Consider the following 26,174-nt stretch of genomic DNA (forward strand, 5'->3'; position numbering starts at 1 on the left):
ACCGCGGCCTCTCGGGCGGGCGAGGGGTGGGCCGGGGGCGGGGTCGCGGCGGGGCGGAGCCCTGCGGCCCCTCCCCGCGGGTTCCCGGAAGCCGGCGCGGGCTAGTGGCCCCGGAGGGTGCCCGGCGCTCCCCGGGCGCCCCCATCGTGCTCGCGCGCCCCCGGCGCGGCCATGGCGCGGAGCCTCGCCTGCTGGCTGGGCGGCTGCCTGCTGGTGTCAGGTGAGGGGTCTGCGGGAAGGGGCCTCGGGCAGCGGGGATTGCCGTGGGCGGAGACGCCAGGGACCGGCCAGGTCCGGCGAGATGCTTTGCTGCGCACACCGGGTGGCGATTCCCCGGGCGGCGACCCCAGATCGCACCCGTGGGTGCCCGGAAAGTGACCAAGTGCTTGTCCGGGCGCCGTACTAGGCTGCCGCCGCCGCCGCTGCCTTCGAGCCCGCACACCCGGATTGGACAGTCTAGACGGTCAACTCAAGGGGGGAGTCCCGGCATCGTAGTACTCCCTCTGGCCGCAGCTCCCGCTGGCAGGTCCTAACCAAAGCGGCTTCCTGAAAGGCACGGAGACCCCCGTGGTGGCTGTCTCAGGCCCTCCTGGGGAGTCTGGAGGAGGCCCCTCCCCGAGGTCCCAACACACACATTCCACGTCCTCCTCCCTCCCTCTGCCATTTGACCTCCTAGCAGAAGGATCTTACGGTCCCCAGTTCCCCACACCTTCCCCTTCAGTACTTGGCTCGGCACCTCGACATCTGCCCCTCAGAGTTCCAGCTCTATGCTTTTGCGTGCTAAATCCCGGGAAACCTTCCTTGCCCGGGTCCAAATGGCGCCATGGATGACCCCTTCTTTGGCGATGCACTCCGAACTGGCTTTTGGAGCCCGCACTCTTGGTTCCCCCATCTCTCTCAGGAAGGTTCTACTTGGGATCCTCCTCTATCTGACCTTTCTATAGTTGGGTTCATGACAACCCTTCTCTTCTGCCCCTTCTCTGTCCTTTGGGGGCGGGGCGGTCAACAGACCCCTGGCATTAAATTATAGACCCATGACTCTCACATTTGTCTCTCTTGGTACTAGTTGGGTGATAGATGGTGTTTATTATGCTCTCCTCTCTGCTTTGGAATGTTCAGAAAATTCTACTTAAACGTTTAAAAATAATTTCTGCCTCTACCCCAGATCTGCCCTCCCTGGCAGGGTTTATGCAGCTGTCTCCCTGACATCTCTCCTTGAATCTTTCTTCAGCCTCTCCCATTTCAGAGCCGAAATGGGTGTCTGGTTCCCCGCCCTAGCTCCAATCAGGGCACCAGATGCATAAGCCAGAAATGGACATTAATCTCAATTCTCCACATCACATCCATCAGGAAGTCCACAGTTTATACCTCTGGAAATAGAACTGAAATCCACCTGCTGAGCCCTACCCCCTGGCACCTTTCCTCTAATCCAGGTCACCATCCTGTCTCCACTTCACTTCTGGCTTCCCATCTACCCCCATCCCCAAAATTTCTCATGGCTCTTCAAATAAAATCCAGTCTCCTCTGCAGTTACCATGCCCACTCTCTCTTCCCTCACCCACATGGCATTGGAAGACATGGAGCCTAGGGAGACCCAGGTGTGGAATGTGTTCTCTGAGGAACAATATTTTTGAAGAAAAAAAAAGTCACAATTTTTTTCCTTTGGTTTTACAGCCCTGGGGATGGTGCCACCTCCTGAAAACGTCAGAATGAATTCAGTTAATTTCAAGAACATTCTACGGTGGGAGTCGCCTGTTTTCCATAAAGGGAATCTGACTTTCACAGCTCAGTTCCAAAGGTGGGTCTGGTGGCTCTTGGCAGGAAGGTACCAGGACACAGTGGCCTCAGACTGGGAAGAGGGGAACCTGTCTGCTGTCACCTATGACAGCCCAGTTAAGCCTCTCTGCTGACCTTTCTCTTTCCCCCAGGAAATTCTTGTGGCCAGCTTTTCCTTTTTATGATTCCCTCTTTGACAATTTATTACAGGGCTGTTTGTAGATCTGGCCATGTTATCATGTGTGTAGATGTTATCAGCCACAGTGGTAGCCTCGTAGTGGCCTAGTGCCGTGCCAAAACTGTCTCATCATTACTGAGGTATTTTAGGAGGAAAATGCTACTGCTATCATCTCCAGTTATTAGAGTAATATTGCTAGAAGTCAGTGTACAAATAGAAGCTGACTGTCCAAGAAACCAAGGTACGCAAATCAGGCAGGGAGGCCACCCATCCCCGCCTGTGGATTAGAACGGCCCACCCTAGTGCCACGCGGGCATTTACTCTGCAGCCACCCCCTGAAATTGAAAGTAAAATAACTACTGACTGTCGGAAGCTCTGTTGTCTGACAATAGCAGAGAGTCTGAGGAAGGTGACTGTCACCCTAGACAATTATCTCAGCAGTGCTCTGAACACCCTCTACCTGTTCTGCCTGGTCACATTTCCCTGTGCCTGGTGAAGGAAGTCCACACCACCCCTCCTTTGGCAGCCTGCCACCATCCGCTACAGGCTGGCCTACAGGTGATACACCTTCACACCAGGTGCAAACAGCAGCAAGAGGCCCAAGGCCAATGAGTGACACTCCTGTGGCTCAGGAAGACAGACAGCCCTTCAGTGAGGCAGGAGGAAATTCCCTTCCCAATTCCACTAATCCTATCCCCCACCCAACCCTACTGTCATTTTATGAACATACCCCAGGCCTGCAAAGTCCAAGAATCCAAGAACAAGTAGGAAAAAAAGATAATCCTTGTCTATATGTTGGGGTTTTCTTGTTTTGTTTCTAATTTAAAATATTTTCACATAACAGAACATTCCAAAATTTCAAGTATACTGCTAAGAACTTCAGATGGCTACATCCAGATTCACCAGTTTTAAAACTTTCCACATTTTCTCTCCCTTCTCTCTCTTTATCTCTTATACAAAATACCCTTTGCCCCTTAGTATTTCAATGTACATATCATAAAAACATCACACAGTGTAGTTATCAAGTTCAGGAACTTCAACGATGGCACAATGCTTTCGTCCAATCTACAGTACAGAGTCCAAGGATTGAAGAAGGGTCATTCGACAACTTATTTTTTCCTGGGGTATATTCCTAGTACTAATTCCTAGTATTTGTTTTTTCTCCAATCAGGCTGAAAATCCAAAGAGATTTCACTGTGGAAAATTAACTTTCCTCTTTTATCAGTCTGGTTTTCATTACTAAAATGAAATACCTGAGGCTAGGAGCTTTATAAAGAAAACTTTGCCTCCCAGTTCTGGAGGTCTAAGGCCAAGGTTCTGCATCTGATGATGACCTTCTTGCTGGTAGGGTCCCAAGGCAGCACATGGTGAGTGACAGGGAGCACATGTGAGAATATTGGTCTCTCTCTTATAGAACCACTTGTATTCCATCATGGGGGCTCTGCCCTCGTGACCTTATCTAAACTTAATCCCCTCCCAATGGCCCTCCGAACCCCATAGTCAATTAAGTGTCCATCCTGTCAACAGCTCACAACGGGGAAACACCAACATGTGTTCTGGAGGGAATAAACCACATTCAAACCATAGCACCTCTCCTTCCATCTCTCTTCCCTGTGATTTACTTTGGTTGGTCTGTGCTTTGCTGCTTTGCCATTGTCTTTTAGACAGAGGTCTCAATGACTTTGTGAAGGTATGGGGAGGTCACTCACCAAGTCAGTGCCTGGGCTCTAGCTGTCCTCCGCAGGAAACCACAGAGGGAGCGTGGCATGTGCTGGGGCAGACACACACATGCTAGCCACATCCTTGGGAAAGAGGTTGGTCCCAAGAGATCTGATTCCTCTTACATGGCACCATAGGTTTTGCTCAGATTTAGCCTGAGCACACAGCGCAAGCTCTGTGTTATGTGTGTGTTGTCAGGGTGGCCAGGATGGGGCCCTCCAGAGGATGGATTGGTGGTGACAGTATGGAAACATCCAAAACTTAGATGTAAATATGGGGAATGTGTCATATTACCTATTGAAGAGGGAGAAAAATATTTGTAAAAGCAATTAAAATAACCCAGAAGTTATTGCAAAACAACTTTTGAAATGCTATTAGCCAACTGATAAATCAGATTAAATGAAGGAAATGGCCAAATGTGAAAATCTCCCTTAATTACATGACCCCTGGATTTTCCACATAATAGAATACAGGACAGCCATGAAGAGTTGATGATTGACACATCATCTGGGGCATGTTAAGCAGGAAAAACAAATTGTAAAATAGTATGATCGCAGTTGTCCCTACCTACTTTTTACAAGGGATCGTTATGAATGTCACCAAGAATGCAGTGAAATGTGGTGCGGCCTCCAAGACTCTAAAGTGAAACAGAACTGGAAGTGGCTGGACAGGTTTCCTAGACTCTGCTTACCTGACTCCTGTTCTTATCACCATCATTGTCATTCTGAGGACAACCAGAGTGGTTTGGGCATCTAGACAGGAAGGTACAATGGGAAACCAGTCAATCAGTCTCCTCACTTACAGGAAGGGAGGCTGTGTGTCCTTAGCTGAGAGGGAGCTAATGACCCTCCTCAGGCTATCAGGAGGGTGAGTTGTGGGAGATGGAATTTGCTTAGCATCCATGTATTTCCAAATATTATCCCTTTTTCCACATGATGTTTTACCACTCTCCCTTCAGTGGACGCTGTTGGAGCTATTGTCCTGACTGAAATTCATGTTTGTTTTATATTTTTTCAAGAATTATTGCAATACTAATCATTCCTAGGACATTATTTGAAATGAGCATAATATACTTACTTAATCTGTGTGTATCAAAATCATATCTCACTGCTTTCAGATACACACAATTGAGGAAGGAAGCTTTTTTGGTCAAGTGTGTTGAATACTCAGCTACTTTCTGGAAAGACATGCTTATTCGGACATTAATGTCTCTGGGAAATAGATGAAGACATCTATTTTTATGTTTAATGCAATTTCCCCCAAAATTATGTGGCCATGAGATAGATTATTTTTGAAATACCTTGTGATAGCCCAAGGATCATTAACTGAATCCCCTGGAGCACTTGGGAATTATGCTAATGTAAATTAAGCACATAATTCATCAAGATTGATATTAAGAATTGCTTTATTTTCTCTCATTGTCCCTAGTTGGTCTTCGGTGGCGGAGGGAATAAAGCACCAGTTAGCCTGAACGAGGCTGAAGTTCTGGCTCTCATGATTTTGTCTTTCTAATTGTATAGTTATAGGCAATTCCAAAATATATGCAAGAGTACTGCCTCAACGGAATGTGACTTCTCAAGTATTTCCAAGTATGGCGACCACACCTTAAGAGTCAGGGCTGAATTTGCAGATGAGCATTCGGAGTGGGTGAACATCTCCTTCTGCCCTGTGGATGACAGTAAGCCATTTCGATTTCCATTTTGTCGTATGTCATCGCATGCCTTGGTTTTGTTCCACGTGGGTGGGTCCCTCAACAGGAATCCTTTGAGTGTGCAGGAAGTGGATAGCTTTGCATAAGGAGCTTAAGGAATTTAACATAAGCTTGTGGGGTACACATCATATCTAAACCATAACAAACCCTCTAAGGAGCTGTCACAGAGAAGCATTGAGAGAATTGTCTCTATGCAAAGAAAGGTCATTGTGTGGATCTCCTGCCCTGGACCCTTGTGCTTTTCCCTTGTAGACCATGAGGCCAGATGCCCTTCCCTTTCCCAATTCTGTCCCAACTTGGGCAAAAAGTCTTATTTCTGGAGTCTGAAATTGTCAGTTACATTATCTTTTCTAAGATTTTCTTTATAAAAACAAACAAACAATGAATAAAAAAGTACAGTTTAACAATAGTGTCTTCAAAACATAGTGTAAATGCTCCTTGACTTACAGTGGAGTTACATTCCTATAACCAATCATAACTTGAAAATATCAGTAAGTCAAAATGTGTTTAAGACCCGAAACCTTTCAAACGTCCTAGCTGAGCAACACAGCACAGCATAGAGTACCGGCTGTTCCCCTGATACTGTGTGACTGATGGCCAACATTGCAAGAGAGGATTGAGCGATGGCCTGGGGAAAGAGCATAATTCAAAATCCCAGGTTTCAGGCTGGGGATACAGCTCAGTTGGTAAAGTGCTTTCCTCACATGCACAAGGCCCTGGGTTCAATCCCCAGCACCACAAAAAAAAAAAAAAAATCATAAGTTTAAGACCATCTATTTAGATCTCTGTTCCTATAATAGTTGATTGATCCTGACTGGTTCAGGTCCCATCTGAGGAAGTTCCCCTTAGAAAGTTCCCTTTAGAAACAGGCTAAGCAGCTTATCAGAAGGTCACACAAGTAATAAGTGGCAGAGCAGGGATTCATACCCAGGCTCCTATACCTATGCTCTTAGCAGCCCCTGCCCTATGTGGAATATTCACCCCCTGAAGTATTCTAGTGATAAGAAAGTGCGTCATGACATCATGGGAAACCTATTAGACTGAGGAAATATCTAACAAGTTTTCTTGTCTGGTTTTCAGACCTGCTGGTTAGATTACAGTGATGGAAGTAGGCCCATTAGCAGCCCCCAGAAAGTAACAGTGGCCAGAAAAGAATACAGGACGTAGGTTAGCACAGTGGGGTCTCCCAGAGCCAAGTAGTGTTCCTTCTATGATTATTATTAAGCACCTACTAAGCCATGCTCAGTGCTGAAGTTACAACAGTGAACAAGATAAAAAAGCCTGTTCTCATGGAGCATATATTCTAAAGGGAAAACCGATAGGGAACAGATAGGCATGTGTTTTATGACAGTTGGTGACTGTGGCTTCAAGAAAATGAAACCAAGCTAACAAGACAGAAAGAGATGGGAGCCAGTCTTTTACAGAGGGAGATAAGAGGAGTCTCTGAGGAGGTAGCATTTGAGCAAGATCCAAATGAAGTGAAGGGGCCAACCACATGATAATGCAGAAAAAAAAGGCTGGAAAAATTCATGTGGTAATTGTATATGTTAAGCATTTAAGGGTTACCCCTGAAAATAATAGAACTACTATCTGTAGCTTCCAACCCAGAGAAATAAATAAAATTCAAGCCAACAGAAACTGGAAAAAAGAAGAGGAGGAAGAGCAAATAAAATACACATTTTTAAAAAGCAGTTCTTACAGACAACACAAAACAATGGACTTGGAATAATTCTAAATATATTATATATTAGAAATTATAATAAACATAAATGAACTAAACATGATTAATAAAGATTATCAGGGTTTTTTTTATAATATTGGAGATTGAACCCAGGGTAACTTACCACTGAGCCACACCCCCAGCCCTTTTTTGTATTTTATTTAGAGACAGGGTCTTGCCTAGGGCCTTGCTAAGTTGCTGAGGCTGGCTTTGAACCAGCCATCCTCCTGCCTTATCCTCCCAAGCCGCTGGGATTATAGGCGTGCACCTCTGCACCCATCTATTCTTTTATTTTGATACAGAGCCTTGCTAAGTTGCTGAAGCTGATCTTGAACTTTTGATCCTCTTGCCTCAGCCTTTTGGGTAGTTGACATCACAGTCATGCACCACCATACCAGGTTGCAGATTTTTATTTTAAGAAACAAACTCCACCTATCCCCTCATTCAAACAAGGTATAGCAAAGAATAGTGTACTTCAGTAGACTAATGTCCTGCACAGTTATGAAAAATTAATGTGGCAATAATGTTTTCAAATGTGACTTTGGGGAGCTGTGGTTGTAACTCAGTGTTAGAGTGCTTGCCTAGCATGTGTGAGGCACTGGGTTCCATCCTCAGGCCCATATAAAAATAAATAAATAAAATAAGATATTGTGCCCATCTACAACTAAAATTTTTAAAAATTTTTTAATTATCATTTTGCTTTGTTCTTATACTTAGCTATTATTGGACCTCCTGCAATGCAAGTAGAAGCACTTGCTGATTCTTTACATATGCGTTTCTTAGCCCCCCGAATTGAGAAAGAACCAGAAACATGGACCATGAGGAACATTTATAACTCATGGGCTTACAATGTGCAATACTGGAAAAACGGAACTGACAAGAAGGTAAGCTTGGCTAATCATGTGCGTTTCAGTGTGGACACCCATGTTCTCTGCCCAGTTTTGATCTGATGAATGGGAGAGAAGACCAGGATTTCACCCAGGCAGAGTCTTGCAAGGTGACAGCATCCATGTTCCAGAGGATCTAAAGCTGGTGCTCTGAGAGCCAGAGCTTCCCAGGCTGAGGGATGACTGGTGTCTTGGGCTCAAACTTCCCAGCCCCAAGGGAAATGGGTAAAGTAGACTTTTTCTCCAGGAAGGGAAGTTGCAAGAGAAAGCAGGGCTGAGTCAGCAATTGGTGGGGGAAGTTGGAGTCCACTGAATCAGGTGGCCAGCTGAATGATTGCTGAGTCATAGCATCACCACCCCATGCCCCAGATCAGTCACATTCCACGAATCTGTCAAGTCCGTGGTCAAGGCACCCCCACCCCAGGACACTGGATGAACAATGTCACCATTTACCTTCTTTCTCCCAGTTTTCTCTGTTTGGTCTTCTTCAGGGAACAACTCCTTTAAAAACTTGGGCTTGGGAAGAGCTAATTGGAATATTTCCCTGCCACCATGTGGCTCCAGTAACATTTTTGTCTTCAGCTTCCTCAGATCTTCAAAAGAGCCATAATAACCCATTTCATCCATAAAACAGGGTAATAAGCCACTTCATAGAATTATTGGGAAATTTTAATCACAAAAGGATAAACATGTCCCGTTTCCTTGAACAATGTATATGTTCACAACATGAGGTTCCCTTCCCTTTATGTAGACATATTAAGGCCATTTGTGTCCATCCTTGGGCAAAGTTAGGCTTCTGAACCAAATGCCATTCATAGTCCTTAAACTACACTGACTTACGTGTATGTTATATAAGATAATATGACATTAAATGTTGATTTTATCATTTAAATCTCAAAAGATTAGGAGGAAGAGGTCACCCACATTTATTGTCTTCGGATGGTATAATTAAATATACACACACAAAAACATACACATACACACATAGTAAACAAAAACAAAAAAAAAAAAACCTGCCCCCCCACAATTCTCCCTTGAGTGATGTAGTATCTTAGTCTGTTCCTGCTGCTATAACAAAGTAGCACAGACTGTAATACATAAACAATAGACATTAACTCTCATAGATCTGGAGCCTGGGAAAGCCAAGATCAAGTCACCGGAAGATCCAAGATCTAGTAAGGGCTGCTTTCTCTGCTTCCAAGATGAGGTCTTATTGCTGCATCTTAGATAGCCCAAGATGAAGGAAAAAAGGGGTGCACAATCTCTTGTTCCTCTTTCACAAGCTCATTAATCCCATTCATGAGGGCTCACTTTTGACCTTGTAACCCCACCCACCTCTTAATACTGTCATCTGGCAGTACACATACATGTCATTTGGGGGGACACATACATTCAAACCATGGTATGTGGGGTATCTGCTTCCTCAGAAAAGATGATTTGGTTATAGTCAAGACCCCAAGAAATGTGTAAAAGCAACACAGAATATTTGGTTTCATACTCACTCATCAAACAGGTGTCTCTTGCCTCGCAAGCACAAGGCCCTGAGTTCGATCCCCAGTACCACAAAAAAAGAAAAAAAAAAAAAAAAAACAGGTATCTCAAAGTGCCCCTTCCATGGCTAGCAGCATCCTCTAAGGATCTGGCTCTGTCCCCGCCTCACTGCAGCTAAGCGCCTCCTACACTAAGCATGGAATGCAAATCCCATTTTATATTTAGCTTCTTATCTAAAACATGCCAACAGCACGGGTATCTCGTTACACATTTCTCTTCTCATTTTGCCCAGGTGTATGGAAGCCTTCGGTGACACGCCCAGCTGGAAATACCACTGGTCCCCCCAGTTGCTCCCTCCCAGGGACCTACAATGTCATCATTGACGATTTATATGGTTCCCTTCTAGAACGCAAATATTCCAAGACAGAGTCAGATTAGTTCCCTAGACTAATAACATGAATAGCTTTTAGAAATTCCACTTAAGCTGGCCACTTATGATTAGGACTGAGTTTAGTCTTTTAAAAAACTGCATTATAAGGCTTCAGAGGGACTGGACTTCTAGAAATGAAAGCCAGGACTTTTTTTAGGTTTGGTTTAGTTTGCTTTGTTTGTTTTTTTTTTTTAATTAACTTCATAAAAGCGCTATCATTCTCTTCATATATTCAATGGTATAGTCTGATTCTTGCTCTCAGAGAGTTCAATTTTTTTTAATAGTAATCAAGCTGTCACCAATCCCAGTGACCAAATGCTTAAGTTTAAAAAAAGAGTCTGCACTCACTTTGTATGCTCTTTTAATTCCCCTTATTTTTCCAGCAACTATTTTAATTTCTCAAATTGAGAAATATCTCATTAATTATGATATATTACATTCAAATCCAACTGAAATCAGTCAGTAACTCCAGCTGCCAGAGAAGAGGCAGGCTGTGGAATGTGCTCTTGAGTGAGCAAGGGCCTTGGGAAAGGGTAACGGAAACAGAGAACCCCTAGCAGGGAAGATCAGAAACATGCTCTTAACTTCAAAAAAAAAAGTTACATTGTGTTTTATTATACATGACCAGTGCATTAGCTAGTGCTGCTGTAACAAAATGCCAACAGTTGGGTGGTTTCAACCACAGGAATTTATTATCTGCTGAAAATCTAAGACCAAGGTGTCTACAGGGCCCTGCGCCACCTGTAGTTGCCAGGGATTTGTCCAACTCCTCTGCCCCCGGAATTAGAGACCCAACTTATAACCTCATTTTAACTTGCTGATTTCTGTAAAGGCGCTGCCTTCATATAAGGTCACATTCATAGGTACCAGGGGTTAGGACTTCAACCCATGAATTCTTAAGGGACACAGTTCAACCCATTAATACTGGTTATATTGGGGAGGCAGTTTGTATATCATTTAAGAGAGAGAATTTGGGAAACAGGATGGTCTGTCAGCATCACAGCCGGTCCCTGAGAACGGTGTTGAGTCCCTGAAATGCGCTGGGAGGAGCAAGTGCCTGCCTTCTGTTCGTTCCTATTTTAAGTCTGAAGCAGTAATTACAGCTTGTTATGTGTGAGAAAAAAAGAAGGAAAAAAATGACCTCCCTTCACTGTTAAGGCTTGTTCTGATTTTCATCCCCATTACCAGTTTCGGACTACTCTTCAGTATGACTTTGGGGTCCTCAGAAACCTGGAGCCATGGACAACTTACTGCGTTCAAGTTCAGGGGTTTCTTCCTGATCGGAACAAAGCCGGGGAATGGAGTGAGCCTGTGTGTGAGCGAACAACGGAGGACGGTGAGTGAGGCCCACGGCCTGTTCTTTGGTCTCCTGGGCACTTTAGAGAGCTGTAGACGCCACCCCCACCTCAGGCATCATCACAGGCTGCTCAGACTCCTGCCAGTTCAGGGGTCAGCGTCGTGTCCTCTACGCGGTCTCCAGCCCTGAAGGTTGGCTTCGGGCTGAGAAGGAGATGCCTGCTTCTGAGGCCCTCCTCCCTGAGACCACGGCACTGATGGCAGGGTGGTCCCTTGGCCAGCTGACCTGCCCCACGAGCCCCTCTTGGCCTTGTTTACGCTGCACTCTCCATCCAGGTCCCCAGAGCAAGACCCTTCTCCCCAGACCCCCAGCAGAGCTGGCCTTTGCCACGCCCCCAAACCCCGGAAGTCTTTCCTTCCCAGGGCCCGTACCTCTGGTCTTGCAGATGCACGAGGACAGGAAGGGAGAGTTTGGGAACCTCATCACTGTCCTCAGCCAGGGCCGCTTGTATCAGCCCCTTGTCAACCATGGGATCGGCCCTCACCTCCGTCCTTCACATCCCGTGGGAACCGTGCTGCCCAGCACAGTGCCTGCACACTTGGTGTTCCTTAAAGAGCAGACAGAAGGGGTGGTAAAAGGAAGAGAGGAGAAGGTGCCAGCTGGCCTGGGTGCTCGTGGTTTATGTACACACATATTGCAGTTGAGCTCAGTGGGAAGAGTGGCCCCAACGTCTGCATAGGGACAGCCGGCTTTTTGGTTGTCAAAAGACTCAGGAAGCTCAGACCATGGTAGGTGGGACACATGTAGGGCCACTCATGTCATGAAGCAGGGCATGAGGGATACAATTTGATCAAAAAGAAAAATATTTTAAATCGGTCACAACTCTGAGTGATGACTCTGACAATATCCAGACATTTTATAAAAGAAAGAGAAAAGGGAAACCATTGAAAACGGGCTTTTGTCAAACATCATTTTAGTTTTGGGCTTTTCGTTTTTTTTTTAACATTCTTACTTCATGTAATTCTTACAATCAGTTCGATCTCCTGGCCCCTCTTGGTACCGAATGCAGTGGACTTCACTCAGGAGAGTGGGACTGGAGAGCAGGGACTGGGCAAAGGGAGGCCTGGTGGCCAGGGCAACTGGAGAAGGGACCCTGCTGGTGAATGAGGGGAGATGGGACCAGGAATGACCAGGGTGATCTCCTGGATACTGTCTGAGATGAGCCAAGTGAACTTAAATCAGTAAAACCAGATTTGACTCAGTAATGTTTGCAGTAGAAGAAAGAGCCAGCTTCATTTATGCAGAGAAGATGGGCTCTTTTAAGGAAGAATGAGGGAGTGAAAAAATGACAAAATTCAGGTACATGCCTTTGCCATTAGACTACCTGTGTCTGCTAACTGGCATTTATCAAAGTCAGGATCCTACTCTCCCACGGGAAGTGTCCTTTCTGGTGGTTTCAGAGGAATGGTCCTCAGGTTCTTAAAGAAGATACTCCTGGGTTATAGGCGACCCATACATGTCTCAAAGGTACAGAGGGAAAATACACAGTGGTAAGCCCTTTTTAGTGAAAGCTCTCCGGAGGACAGGTCAGGGCCTGTGGTCTGTATTGGCACGGCCGAGGGTGTGTTCTTTAAGCAGGCTGAGCATTCTGTCAGAAGCTCAAGAGGGCCCGGGCCATCCCAGGGATGTAGCTTAGGGTCCCAGGATCCTGCTGCAGTTGCTCAGCTCTCTTAGAGGTGGAGTCGTTGGGGGTGAGTTTTTGCAGCATGGCTGTTTCCCTTGGGCTTGGGCCCTGCCCTGGAGGGGGTTGGTTTGCTGCTTTGAGACAGAAGAGGTAGATCCAGGGCAGGGGGCTCATTGCCACCTAAAAGTAGGTAGTGACCCGAATTCTTACTTATTAATCTTATTATATATGCCACCCATAATCCCAGAGACCAAACTTTGAAGAAACAGAAAAAGAGTGGGACTCTGAACCCCTGGGTCCTCCAGCCCGCAGCTGTGTTTTCCAGGGTGTCTAAGACCCTGTCTGGGGTGGACAAATGGGCACCATTTTCAGGTATTGCCATTGAATTGCAGCAGCTCACATGTCCTTCAGATCACTGAGGTCCAGCCTGTACAGGACAAGAGTGTAACCCACCCTGTTGTCCCCGGCAGAAACAACCCCTTCCTGGGTGGTGGCCGTCGTGCTAATAGCCTCCGTCTTCCTGGCATTCCTGGTGCTCCTCGGCTGCTTTGCCTTGCTGTGGTACATTTACAAGAAGACCAAGCACACCTTCTGCCCTGGGAATTCCCTTCCACAGCACCTGAAAGAGGTAGGTAGGATGGGGCAAGATGTGCCCTAGGAAACCCCGCCGGAAGAGTTCTCCTCCAAGGTCAGGGCTGCCTGGTTCCAGACAGCGTTCTCCAGGGAATAGTACACATCTTGTGTCTTGGTCCATTGCCATGTTCCCATTTCAGGGAAACCTGAGGTCAAGCACCAGCCCTTAGGAAGGAGGCAAAGGATTATTCCAGAAACCTTCCCTGCGACCTGGATGGCTCCTTCTCTGGCCTTCACTGCCCAAAACCCCAAGTTTTCAGAAAGCAATGCTGATGGTTCTGGGGCAGGAAAGGAAAAAACAAAGCTCATGGTAGAAAAGAGGAGAAAGAGAACATGTAGGCTAAGTGCCAGCGAACCCAGAGGGCCAGAGCAGGAAGAGAGAGAGGTGTGCTTTTAGTTTTAGAATACCTGAGAGTCACTTCAGTTCTGGGATGTGCCTCCTAGACTTTAGGGAGGCTGTGGTCAAGATTTAGCCAGGAGAAATAATCTGTTTGAAGACTGTAGGACTGAAGCAGCCCTAAGAAATTAAATTCTGTCCACAGGTTCCACCTCTGTGGACTCAACCAGCGGCAGATCAGATATACTGCATCTGTACCGAACATGTACAGAATTTTCTCTTGTCATTCTATATAATACAGTATAACAACTATTTATATTTTAACAGGTAGTATAAATAATCTAGAGATAATTTAAAGTATACAGGAGGATATGCATAGGTTATATGCAAGTATTACACAAGTTTATATAAGGCATTTGTGGATTTGGGTATCCACAAGGGGTCCTACAGCCAATCCCCATGGATACTTCAAGGACAACTATATACTGACACTTGAAAATGAAAATGTGCCAAAAGCACAAACCCCAAGAGTACCTAAGACTCTAAGATAGAGATTTGCATTCAAAAGACTCGATGGGGAATTTTCTTGGGCTTGATATCTCTAAGGTGGCAGAAGGGGCACAGAGAGAGGTTGAGCTCTCAGGCAGTGGCAACAGAGGCCTCATCCAACCCCCTAGGGGCTCTGAGCTGGGATAGCCCTTCAGAAATTCCAAGCTGAGGCAAGAGAGCCGGGCCTGGGATCCCCTCATTGGCCATGTGGCAGAGGAAAGCCCTGGGAAGGGGGCCTTACCTACAGTGAGGTGCAAGATATCAGCAGCCAGTACCTGGCGCTGGGAGTGCAAGCGCCTCATTCCTGAAGGGAGGTCTGGATGGCGTATCACAGTGTCCACTGTAGCCACCCCTTACACCTCCTCGATCCACCAGGAGCTGTTCCTTCAGGATTCAAGTTGATTTCTTTTCCTAGGAAAGGTTACAAGAGCAAGTTAGTAAAACAGACCCATCTCTCACCACTACAGTGGTTCCAAGACCACGAGCAATATTCATGTTCTCCTCCTTCGCTACCCATTCAAGAGTTCCCTCTCTCGCCTCTGCTGGCACAGACTGCTGACCTGGCAGGGCTGAGCTCTGGCCACCAGGCCTTCTCAGGCAGTGGCTGGTCTGTCTGTCCATTTGCATCAGAATTGGGCAGGAGAGAACCAGAAGATCACCCACCAGAATGTGGCAGCGACATTATCCCTTCCTGGTGGCCAGGAAAGCCACTCCTTCCTTGCCTACTGGTCTTGCCGTGAGCAGCGGCAGCCATGGCTTAACGTTTAATGGGCCTCATACTGCGCTCCCTGGTCAGGTGCTCTCGCTCTAGAATCCTCTGGACCAGGAATCAGCAAACTGTTCCTTAAGGGGTCAGAGAGAAAATATTTAAGACTTTGCAGACCAAGTGACAAAATCGAAATCATGTAGGTACATAACCATTAAAATGTAATCATTTATGTTTAATTTTAATGTAATCATCCAAAAATACAAAACATTCTTTTTTTTTTTTTTGGGGGGGGGGGTGCTGGGTATCGAACCCAGGGCCTTGTGCTTACAAGGCAAGCACTCTACTGACTGAGCTTCTCCCCAGCCCCCCAAAACTTTCTTGACTCATGAGCAATACAAAAGCAATCCGCAGACTAGATTTGGCTCATGGACTGTAGTTTGCTGACCCCTGCTGTAGACTCACAAAATCTAAAATTGCACGGATAGGTAGCAACAGTTCCCCAAGTAGGTCACTGACAGCAGTGGTGACCAGGGCCACTCCTATATCTGCCCTTTGATTCCTGAACCCATGTGTTCCATCTGCTGAGGCCACAGGAACACATAACGGTTGCTGGTTCTAGGTGCATGCTGGGAGCTGAAGGACGTATCCACAAGGTATCATCTCCAAGCTGGTATCCCATAGGAACAGGCTGTTCCATCTGCTTCCTGGCTTAAAAAAAACTGCTAGGTGGTACATGATATGATATGACTAGTGGATCCCATGGACAGGGGGCCACTTCTGGACCTCTTAGTGTTAGGATTAGTTTGCTAGAACTTCCACTAAGAAACACTACATACTGCGTATCTAAACCAACAGCAATGTGTTTGTGGTTTCTACAAACTGAAAGTGTGAGATCAAGGAATGGGCAGGGTTGGTTCCTACTGAGAGCTGTGAGGAGAATCAGCTCCAGGTCTCTCCCCTAGTCTCTGCTGGGTTGCAGACAATCTGGCAATCCTTGGTATACAGGAGCATCACCCTATCCTCTGCCTTCACACCGCCTCTCCCCTGTGTGTGCCCCTGTCCACATTCCCCCTTTTAGTAAGGACACCAGTCATATTGGACCAGAGGCCAGCTCTGCTTCAATATGACCTCGTTCTAACTTAACCGATTATTTCTTCAATGACTCTTTGCAAGTAAGTTCACATTCTGAGGTCCTAGGAGTTAGGATTTCAACTTGGGATTTTATAAGGACGCAATTCAAGCTGCCATGTGTGCCAGGGGACCAAGTGCTCTGTAAGACTTCAGTGGCGCTGACTGAGGCCCTGCAGGACCCAAATGGCAGGTCATTCCAGACATAAGTGTCCACTCCAGTCAGGGCCCATCCCTTCCGTGGAGCAAGGAATTCAGTGTCCTCAACTGGCCACCAGGTGGCCGGTTAGTCTCCCTGGGGGTGCTTTCGTTCCAGGGCTCAGCATTGCCCTCTTACAGGAGGTTGGACATTTGACCGTAGCTGTAGCTGTCAGCCTCGGGGAGCAGAAGGCCGCTCTTGGGTCCATGCAGAAACTCCATTCCTGGTACGATGGCTGCTCTGTTTAGGAGCCCGTTAGGTGGCAGGTGGCTGAGGCCGGCTGCCCACTGGGTGTGTCATCCTATCAGCTTGGTCGTCCCCTCCCATGACACATGCTATCAGTGGGGGTTAATATGAGTTACAGAAATCGACACACTTCACCTGCAAATCGCCACCCAGTGCCTCTTCCCAGATGTCCTTGTTCCTGACCTTCCAGCCCTCCTTCTGCTCTGCCCCAATCTCCAGCACAGCCATTACCTCTGCCTATGAGTCCATGTGAACCTGATCTTGGGCCACTTTTCTTTACACATAAAGTGGATGACTGGATACATGGTCTGAGTCTCTGCCTGCTGGAGGGCTTTCTTCCTGAGTAGGAAGGTCATGAAACAGCAGGACATTTCCAGCTTGCACCCACATACTTGCCAGTCTCCCTGTGAGCCAGGGTTGGCTTTTCCCTTCTTCTTCAGCTGTTCATGAGGACCTGTCCCTCATCTGGTCACAGTATGAGCAGGGGCAGAGCAAGGTGCATGAGAACAGATGGCGTGGAAATCTGACCCACCTGTATTTGTGGCTGACTGTGCCCTCTGACCCTGTCTTAGGACCTGATGTCTGACAGGCCCCAGTGATAGTGTCAGTTTATATAACAGAGACTCTCAAAAGAAAGATGATCTAATTCAGAGATGAGCAGGGAATTTGCAAATCTAGGCTACATGCATCATGGCAAACCATGGGGGCCCTGGGGCTTACCCAGAGAGGCAGAGGAAAATGGATGTTTTAAAAGGTAAAATAAAGAAATTTATATAAGTTGCTTTAAAGTAATAATCCTTGGCTATGAGCATCATTAACACCTTGGTGTTGGCACAGGTTGGGCAGGTGATTGTTAGGCAGATGTCTTGAAGAGATGGCCTTTATGCAAGGTGGAATCTATTGAAATAGTTCTTGTTGTCAGGCATATTATGCAGTAGGACCCCCATGCCCCCACCCCCACCTCCACTTAAGACCTTCCAGCTCCACTTAGTTTGGTTTTGATCTAAGTGACTCCATTCTGGTACCTGACTTTCACAGTGGTCACTCACGGACAGCATTATCACCTAGTATCCCATGGTCGGAGGCTCTGCATCTGCCAGGTCTCCATACCACTCAGTGAGCAGTGTTCCAGACAGGATATACTGCCCTGCTGCAGATGGCCCAGCCTGGTCCCAGAACTGCATTGTGATTTCCTTCTTGGGATTGATCTGTGAACTCTACCCAGAGTCTTTTTCCACTGAAGACACTTCAGGGATCTGCCAGGTCACGTGTTCCTCAGTTTCAGTTAGTGTATTGTCATGGTAGATAACGTACCCATCTGGAAGTGGCTGTAGAGCTGTCTGCTCTGTCGCCGCACCTGCCATGGGGCCCTTGCCTGCCCTGGTTCCCCACAGACAGCAGCCCTCGGTCTCCTGATCAGCACATTGTAGCAGCGTTCCCCTGTGGGGAAAGTACTGATTCCAGCACCTAACGGGCCTACCAAGCTAGCACGCCCTTCTTAGTGGTGGGAGGGGTGAAATATGATGGATTGTTCACAGCCCATCAAGCTGGAGCACTGAGATAAGTTGCTGAGAGACCAGAGAAGGTACCAGAGATGACAAGTGAGACATAAGTTTTGAAAACTGTTTATGGGGAAGGTCCAGTGGTGACAGGCTAGACAGACAGCACCTCCATCCTTCATGGTATGTTGTCCTGTAGCAGCCAGCAGGACGAGCACGTGTCCTGTCCACAGTGCTTTGTTCTGCACCCATTAATGCAGGGAAGGGGCTTTTAGACTAAGCTGCATGAGCAGTGATGTCACTCGCATGCTTTGTTCCAGCATCCAAGGAGCAGTTGTCTAAGCAAATGTGCAAGAAAGCAGTTTCTACAGATAATGCTATTTGCCTAGTTTCCACTACGCAAGTCACTGTCCTTCAGCATAATACTCATCTGAACATTCTGGTCCGAGACCACTCTCATAGGTCCCTTGACTTGACTAGGTTCTGGATGCTTCAGGGACATTACTGTACTCCTGCTTTCAAGGATGACACTGATGATATTTCATTCTTGACTTGGAGAGGATGTTCTAGCTCCATGGACCCTTCTGACCTCACTGATGTGGCAGGTGTCTGGTTCTTCACAGGGCGAGTTCCCCACCCTCTGCAGTGTGTGTGCCTGGCCAGTGCCTTGGCACTTCTTGCACTTCTGGCCCTACTGCTGTATTGTGATAGCTAACATCATACCTTTGTCCCCACACCAACCAGTCAGTTATGTGGGCTGCCCCTGGGAAGACACCTGGTGCTGTGGAAGGGAACTGCCTTCGGTGAAGGACACTTCCCAGCGAGGGACCCAGTTGTGAGCCATTTCAGCTCTTGGTGTTCCTGGAAGCTGGAGAATAAGTGGCTCCACCATGAACAGGTCTGGGTTGCACAGGGCAACACCCTCTGGATAGAAAGTGGAACATGTGACGGGGGGAGGAATGAGTGTTTCAGAACAGCTACAATCTTCTAAAAAGGAGAGCTAGCAAGCCCTGCAGCACCAGGAAGGTCGAGAATCCTCTAGGCCTGAGCTTTTGTGAAGGCACCTATTGAAGCAAGAACAACAAAGAGGGGCAGGCCCTTTGCTCTGGGTAGAAGGTATTTTGTTCACTGAGAACCCAGAGGAAACTATTCACCTGCTATTTTTGCTGCTTGGCTTTTCTATCAAAGAAACTGGTCAGACGGGAAAGAACAGATGGCAGATCAAAGCTGAAGCCAGGGTAATGCAGGGGGCTGTGGGAATAAGCTCTGACCTCAAAGACTAGCAGTTCCTGTAATATCTGAGCAACGAGGAGGTTGGGGTGCTGGAGAGGGGCCCAGAAGAGTAAGGGGGAAGGACGTTCCAAAACACTAAGAGCATATGGGGTCCCCTCAACACCAGATTCTCTGACTTCTCTCAATGTATGGAATGGGTTCATCACAACCCAGAGAATGATTTTGAATCTAGGGAGATGAACTGGGGAGGGCGCTTCGAGTTAAAAAAGCAATGAGGATTATTCAGCATTGAGCCATTGAGCTGCCACCCATATCTCTGTGTGTCCACCCAGGAGACTCAGCCAATATTTGCTTTTTTGAAATTTAGTTCACCTTCTCTTGTTTTCCTTCCCTTTCGCCTTTCCCAGTAGAATAAAGAGTGACTGCAGCAAGACTCTCACCGTGAATCCACCCGATAGGAGGTTTTAGGGAGCTTCCTCTTCCTCCCAGCTTTTTTCTGTTGCCCAGCAAGGAACTGGACACAGTTCCCCTGGCCTCCCCACCTCCCTTCCTTGGGTAGAAATCGTGACAGGTCCACACCAGCAGGTAGAGCAGCTGCCTCTCTCTACTTAAGCCGATGCATATCAAAAGTCTGAGCAGGACAGAACAGGTTAATGGATGAAAGATGGAACCAGAGGCCTTCCGTCTAGAGGAGATGGCTTACAAGTGCAAAGCTATAAAAAAATTTTTCCCCATTACATGTTTCTCCATGTAGTTGTGACTATTAAGAGCATTGCTGAGCTATCTGGATGAAGAATGAAGACTATGAAATGGGCAGAGGTTTCCAGAAACATATACGGGCATCTTCATTGCTCAAGGTGTTGGAGAGATAAGTGCCATTGGACTGTGGTCCCTGTCCTTAATTGGCACTGTGTGTGAGAGAAATGACATGTGACAAGTCAATGTCCATCAGATGTACTGAGACAGCACAATTTAATAGGAACATATCACAAGCCATAAACCATATTTAAAATTTGCTAGATTTTTAAAAGTAAAGGGCAACGGGTGAAATAAACATTAATCATGTGTTTTATGTAACCTGGTGTATATAAAATAGCATCACTTCAACATGTAACCAGCATGTTTTTAAATTATTAAGGTATTTTGCGTTCTTTTTCTTACACAACCTTCTACATAATGGTGTATAATTCCCACGGCACACATAGACTCAAACTTGCCACATTTCAAGTGGTCAGTAGCCTCTGGCATCCTGGAGAGTGCAGGGCTAAGGGCTGAAATCAAGGGGCAGGAAGGATGGCAGGGAATGTCAAACAGGGCCCCTAACTCAGCCTGAGGCTGCGTGGAGAAACCATGTTCTTCCAGGGAATGATCACAGGCCTGCAATCTCTCTGCTTCCTATGACAGCCAGGCTGTCTGCCCCACGGCATCGTGATTGAGCTGGGCAGGTAGCTCGGTGGTAGAGTGCATGCTTCGCATGTGCCAGGCCCTGGGTTCAGTCCCCAGCACATCACAGGAAACAAGGAACTACCAGAGGGTGATCTGTGATCACCTGGCAAGTGAATCACTCATCTTGTTGCCACATCTTTTTAAATTGTGGTAAAATTAAAATACACGTGGCACAAAATTCCCACTGTGATCTTTTTTTTTTCCTTTTCTCCTCTTTGTTTATCCTGGGAATTGAACCTAGGGGCTCTTTACCACTCAGCCACATCCCAACCTTTTTTCTTTTTAGTTTGAGACAAGGTCTCACTGAGTTGCCCAGGCTAACCTTGAACTTGAAATCCTCCTACCTCGTCCCCCTCCCCACTACAGTCACTGGAATCACAGGCGTGTGCCACCACACCTGGCCATCATGACCCTTTTTTTTTTTTAAGAGCGTATTTGGGATTTTACAAAATGAAAACCAGGATGGCATACTCTCCAACATAAAAAACTCACTTTTATAATTTTTTACAACTGTTATCAAACTGATGCTCAGCAGTTCACAGTGATGAATAAAGCAAAACTAAACATGCCAAAAAATCAGAGGCAAGTAATAAAGTTTACATTAAAATTACAAGGATATGAAATATATGCATGTCAGGTAACTTTAGATTTTCTGTTGGTGTATTTTTTTATTCTAATTAGTTATACATGACAGTAGAGTACATTTTGACACATCATACATAAATGGAGTATAACTTCTTATTCTTCTGGTTGCACATGTTGTAGAATCACACCAGTAGTGTAATCATATATGTACATAGAGTAATAATGTCCAATTCATTCTACTGTACCTCCTACTCACATGTCCCTCTCCTCCCTTCACTCACCTCTACCTATCCAAAGTACCTCTGTTTTTCCCTCACCACCCACCCACTTATTGCAAATTAGTATCCACATATCAGAGAAAACATTCAGCCTTTGGTTTTCTGGGATTGGCTTATTTCACTTAGCATGATATTCTCTAGCTACATCCATTTGCCTGCAAATGCCATTATTTCATTCTTCTGGGAATTGAGAATTGTGTATATCTGCCAAATTTTCTTTATCCATTCATCTGTTGAAGGGCATCTACATTAGTTCCATAGCTTGACAATTGTGAATTGAGCTGCTATAAACATTGATGTGACTGCATCACTGTAGTATGCTGATCTTAAGTCCTTTGGGTATAAACCAAGGGCTGGGATAGCTGGCTCAAGTGGGGGGTCCATTCCAAGTTTTCTGATGAATCTCCATGCTGCTTTCCATAATGGTTGCATTAATTTGTAACCCCACCAGCAATGTGTGAGTGGACCTTTTCCCCCATATCCTCGCCAACATTTATTGTTGCTTGTATTCTTGATAATTGCCATTTTGACTGGAGTAAGATGAAATCTTAGAGTAGCTTTGATTTGCATTTCTCTAATTGCTAGAGACATTGACCATTTTTTCATATATTTGCTGATTGATTATATTTCTTCTTTTGTGAAGTGTCTTTTCGGTTCCTTAGCCCATTTATTGATTGGGTTATTTGTTTTTTTGTGTTGAGTTTTTTTAGTTCTTTTTATATCCTGGAGATTAGTGCTCTCTCTGAGGTGCATGTGGTAAAGATTTTCTCCCATTATGTAGGCTCTCTTTCTTCATGTTATTGTTTCCTTTGCTGAGATAAAGCTTTTTAGTTTAAATCCATCCCATTTATTGATTCTTAATTTTAATTCTTCTGCTTTAGGAGTCTTGTTAAGGAAGTCAGTTCCTAAGCCGACATAGTGAAGATTTGAACCTGCTTTTTCTTCTGTTAGGTGCAGGGTCTCTGTTCTAGCATCATAACCCTTTTTAGGAATGAAGTTTGGTGGCATTAAGCACGTTTACATGTTAACGCAGACATCACTACCATTCTGAACTTTTTTCATTTTCCAAAACCGAACTCTACTCATTAAACACTAACTCCCATCCCCTATCCCCCACATCCTGCCAGTAACCATTCTTCTGTCTGTCTCTATAAATCTGACTCTTCTACCCTCATATAAATGGACTCATACAGTATTTCCCCTCTGGAGACTGATCAGTTTCACCTAGTGTTTGTCTTCATACATGTGGTAGCATGTGTCAGAACTTCCTCATTTTTAAGGCTGAATAATATTCCATTGTATATATGCACCATATTTGTTGTCTGTTCGTCCACATATAGACCCTGGGCTTGCTTCCACCTTCAGTTGTTAATAATGCTGCTGTGAACGTGGGCATATCAATATCTCTTCAACATACTGCTTTTATTTCTCTTGGGACTAAACCTAGGAATGGAATTACTAGATAATGTGGTAATTCTGTTTTTAACTTATAAAGGAACCACCATACTGTTATTACATTTTTAAATAGTATTTTTCATCCCAGAAATCCTGTATAAAATCTTTGTAAGACCAGAAAAAGAAATGGAAAACTTTAGTAACAAACTGTCCTCTTTCCCCCACAGTTCCTGGGCAACCCCCATCATAGCACGCTTCTGTGGTTCTCCTTCCCACTCTCTGAAGAGAATGAAGTTTTTGACAAGTTAAGTATCATTTCAGAAGACTGTGAAAGCCGCAAGTGGAATCCTGGTGACAGCTGCAGCTTTGGGACTTCATCTGGGCCAGGACCCCCAGAGCTCATTTCCAAGGAGGAAACCCATTTCCAAGGAGGAAAGCCATACAGTGACTCCCCACTTCTCTCATCTGCCTCAGAGGGTGATCAGAGCAACAGCCCGAGGAAGCCCCAAACCTAGAACTCTAGCTGGGCTTTGAAGGCAAAAATACTCCATCCTATGAACTCACTGCTCTATAAAGGCTTTAATGATTATAAAAGCAATTGGCTACAAAGAGTATAATTTTCAGCCTCTCATACTCACCAAAACGAGAACCATGTTTTGTCCATAAGGAGCAAAATATTTAAAATTAGGAATGAAGTGGAGCTGATATGAAATCATTCCAGAGTGCTGATCCACTGACCTGAAAACCAGCCTCAGCTCAAAAATGGTCACCACCACACTAGGCAGACATGGATTTTTTGGACTTCAGGAAGACTTTGATAAGATTTCTTTTTCAATCTATCTGTGTGTGTTTTATGTACTCCTGGTGCTCTGTTAAAGTTTTATTCTCTTATCTGTATGTGTTTGTGTTAGTCAACTTCCTGTTATTACGACAAAATACCTGATATAAACAAGTTAAAAAGAAAAAAGGTTTATTTGGCCCATGGTTTCAGAGGTTCTAATTCATGTGTTGCCTGGCCCTGTGGCTTTGGGCCTGTAGCAGCACAGTACATCATGGTGGGATTACATGGTGGAAGAGGCTATTCACCTCCTTGTAGCCAAAGAGAGAAGAGCCATGGGGACCCAATATCCCCTTCAAGGGCATGGCCCCAATGACCCAACTTCCTCCAAGGAGGCCTCATCTCCTCAAGATTCTACCACATTCCAGTAGGGCCATAGGCTGAGTTCCAAGTCCTTAGTACACAGGCCTTTGGGGGACATATAAGATTCAAACCATAACAGTGTTAATGGGACCATATTTTGTGTAATTGTTAGTGAATGAGGCTTCCATTTGCCATTTTTGATGTCCATTACTTCAAAAGGTATTTCTTTGTCCCTGCCTACTGTCAGTCATGCATGTGCTGGGTCTAAGGAAGCTTCCTAGAATAGAAGGTCCCTGGGCTTTGTCCAGTGCAGACACTTACTAATCTGTGCCCTGTCATTTTCTTCTGTCTGTGAGAATGGAAAGGCCTAAGGATTAGCAGTAAAATATTTAAAATGCTGTGCCACACCTGCAGAGAGTAGACAGCCAATAAATGGCAGCTCTTCCTACCAGCTACATCATCTCACAGGTATGACCACCTCTACAAATGTAGGCCAGCATCAAATGTCCCTTCTGTGCCAGATTGTCCAATAAAACAGATCCAGCAAAGGCCCCAAAATAGGAAGAGTACTTGTTTAGTTAATTTGACATTGGGCTGGGGGCACAGCTCAGTGATAGAGCACTTGCCTAACAGGTGCAAGGCCCTGGGTTAGGTCCCCAGCACCACAAATAAATAAATGAAACCACTAGACATTTAAATATAAATATTTATATATATTCATATAGATATATGTTTATAACATATAGATATATTTATATTATGTATGTGTATGTTTACATATATATGTATATGTGTGTGTGTGTGTGTGTGTGTGTGTGTGTGTATCTCCAAATAAAATGTGCTACAACTTTTGTCAAATGTAGTTTTTTTGTTTGTTGGTTTGTTTTGTTTTGTGGTGCTGGGGATTGAACCCAGGGCCTTGTGCTTGCAAGCACTCTACCAACTGAGCTATCTCCCCAGCCCTAGAATGTAGTTTTTATCATAAGACGTGGTATAGGAAATTCTTTAAAGCCCCTGGGGGTAAACCTCCACGGTTTAAGCTGCAATTGGTTTTATTTCTTCCTTGACAGAAAGGTGACATGATCTCTGAGCAAATGAAGGAGCTGAGTGGAGAAACAGAACTTGTAAGGTCAGTGTCAGAATCAGTAGCCATATAAGACTGTTTCAGCCCAACAAGGGATTCTACGTTAAGTAGTTAGCATGTTTCCAGAAAGCAGGTTAAGATGGCGAGTCAGGATCCCACGTGGCCCAGCACCGCTCAGACAGACCCAGTGCATGTTGGCATGTCAGGTCACCTTCCTTTGATCTGCCAGAAGCCAGTCCCGCCCCTTGCTCCCTTCCAAGATGCTGCAGCCACCAGGCGATTGTGGAATTCGAGGCGGAATGATCCAAGCTGATCTTCAACCCCGAGGGTTATTAACACAACACTTGGCCGAGTTCCTAACTACGTGGGAAACATTCTCATTTGTAGAAAATGTTCAACCTGCTTAGCTGATATTTATCTTGCACCAAAAAAAAAAAAATGGTTTCCCCTACACTCTTTATTTCCAAGGAGACACAGATGCACCAGAAAGGAGAAAAGGCTATATCTTAGATGAAATGTCGAGTTCGGCAAATGTCAACTGGCGCCACTGCATGGTGGCACACAGCATCATTTGGAAGGGCCACGGTGGTCTCTGCAAAGGGCACAGCAGAGTTAGGAGTCACCGTAGGCTCTGGTGGGGTGACAGGGCTGTCTTCTTGACCACAGAGGAGGCAGAGCTTTAGGAAACATCCTTTGACCCCAATGGTAACACTATACCATGGCTCAGAGCTACAGGGACCCCTTCACTCTCGAGTGGCATTTTTCTTTTGGGTGACTAATTGCCTACAGGCAGGGGGCGTTGTCCTGAAGAGTGGAAAT

General features: G+C 45.7%; 1 protein-coding gene across 1 annotated transcript; it reads left to right on the forward strand.

The window, feature by feature from the left end:
• Il10rb (interleukin 10 receptor subunit beta) lies at positions 1-24,974 on the forward strand. The gene is made up of 7 exons (XM_047563639.1): positions 1-220; positions 1,675-1,798; positions 5,194-5,351; positions 7,822-7,988; positions 11,101-11,248; positions 13,364-13,521; positions 23,358-24,974. The coding sequence occupies exons 1-7, from the start codon at positions 172-174 to the stop codon at positions 23,643-23,645; spliced, it is 1,092 nt and encodes a 363-aa protein (XP_047419595.1). The 5' UTR covers positions 1-171; the 3' UTR covers positions 23,646-24,974.
• The last annotated feature ends 1,200 nt before the right edge of the window (positions 24,975-26,174 follow it).

The sequence above is a fragment of the Sciurus carolinensis genome, chromosome 9, assembly GCF_902686445.1.
Source record: "Sciurus carolinensis chromosome 9, mSciCar1.2, whole genome shotgun sequence".
Taxonomy (NCBI): domain Eukaryota; kingdom Metazoa; phylum Chordata; class Mammalia; order Rodentia; family Sciuridae; genus Sciurus; species Sciurus carolinensis.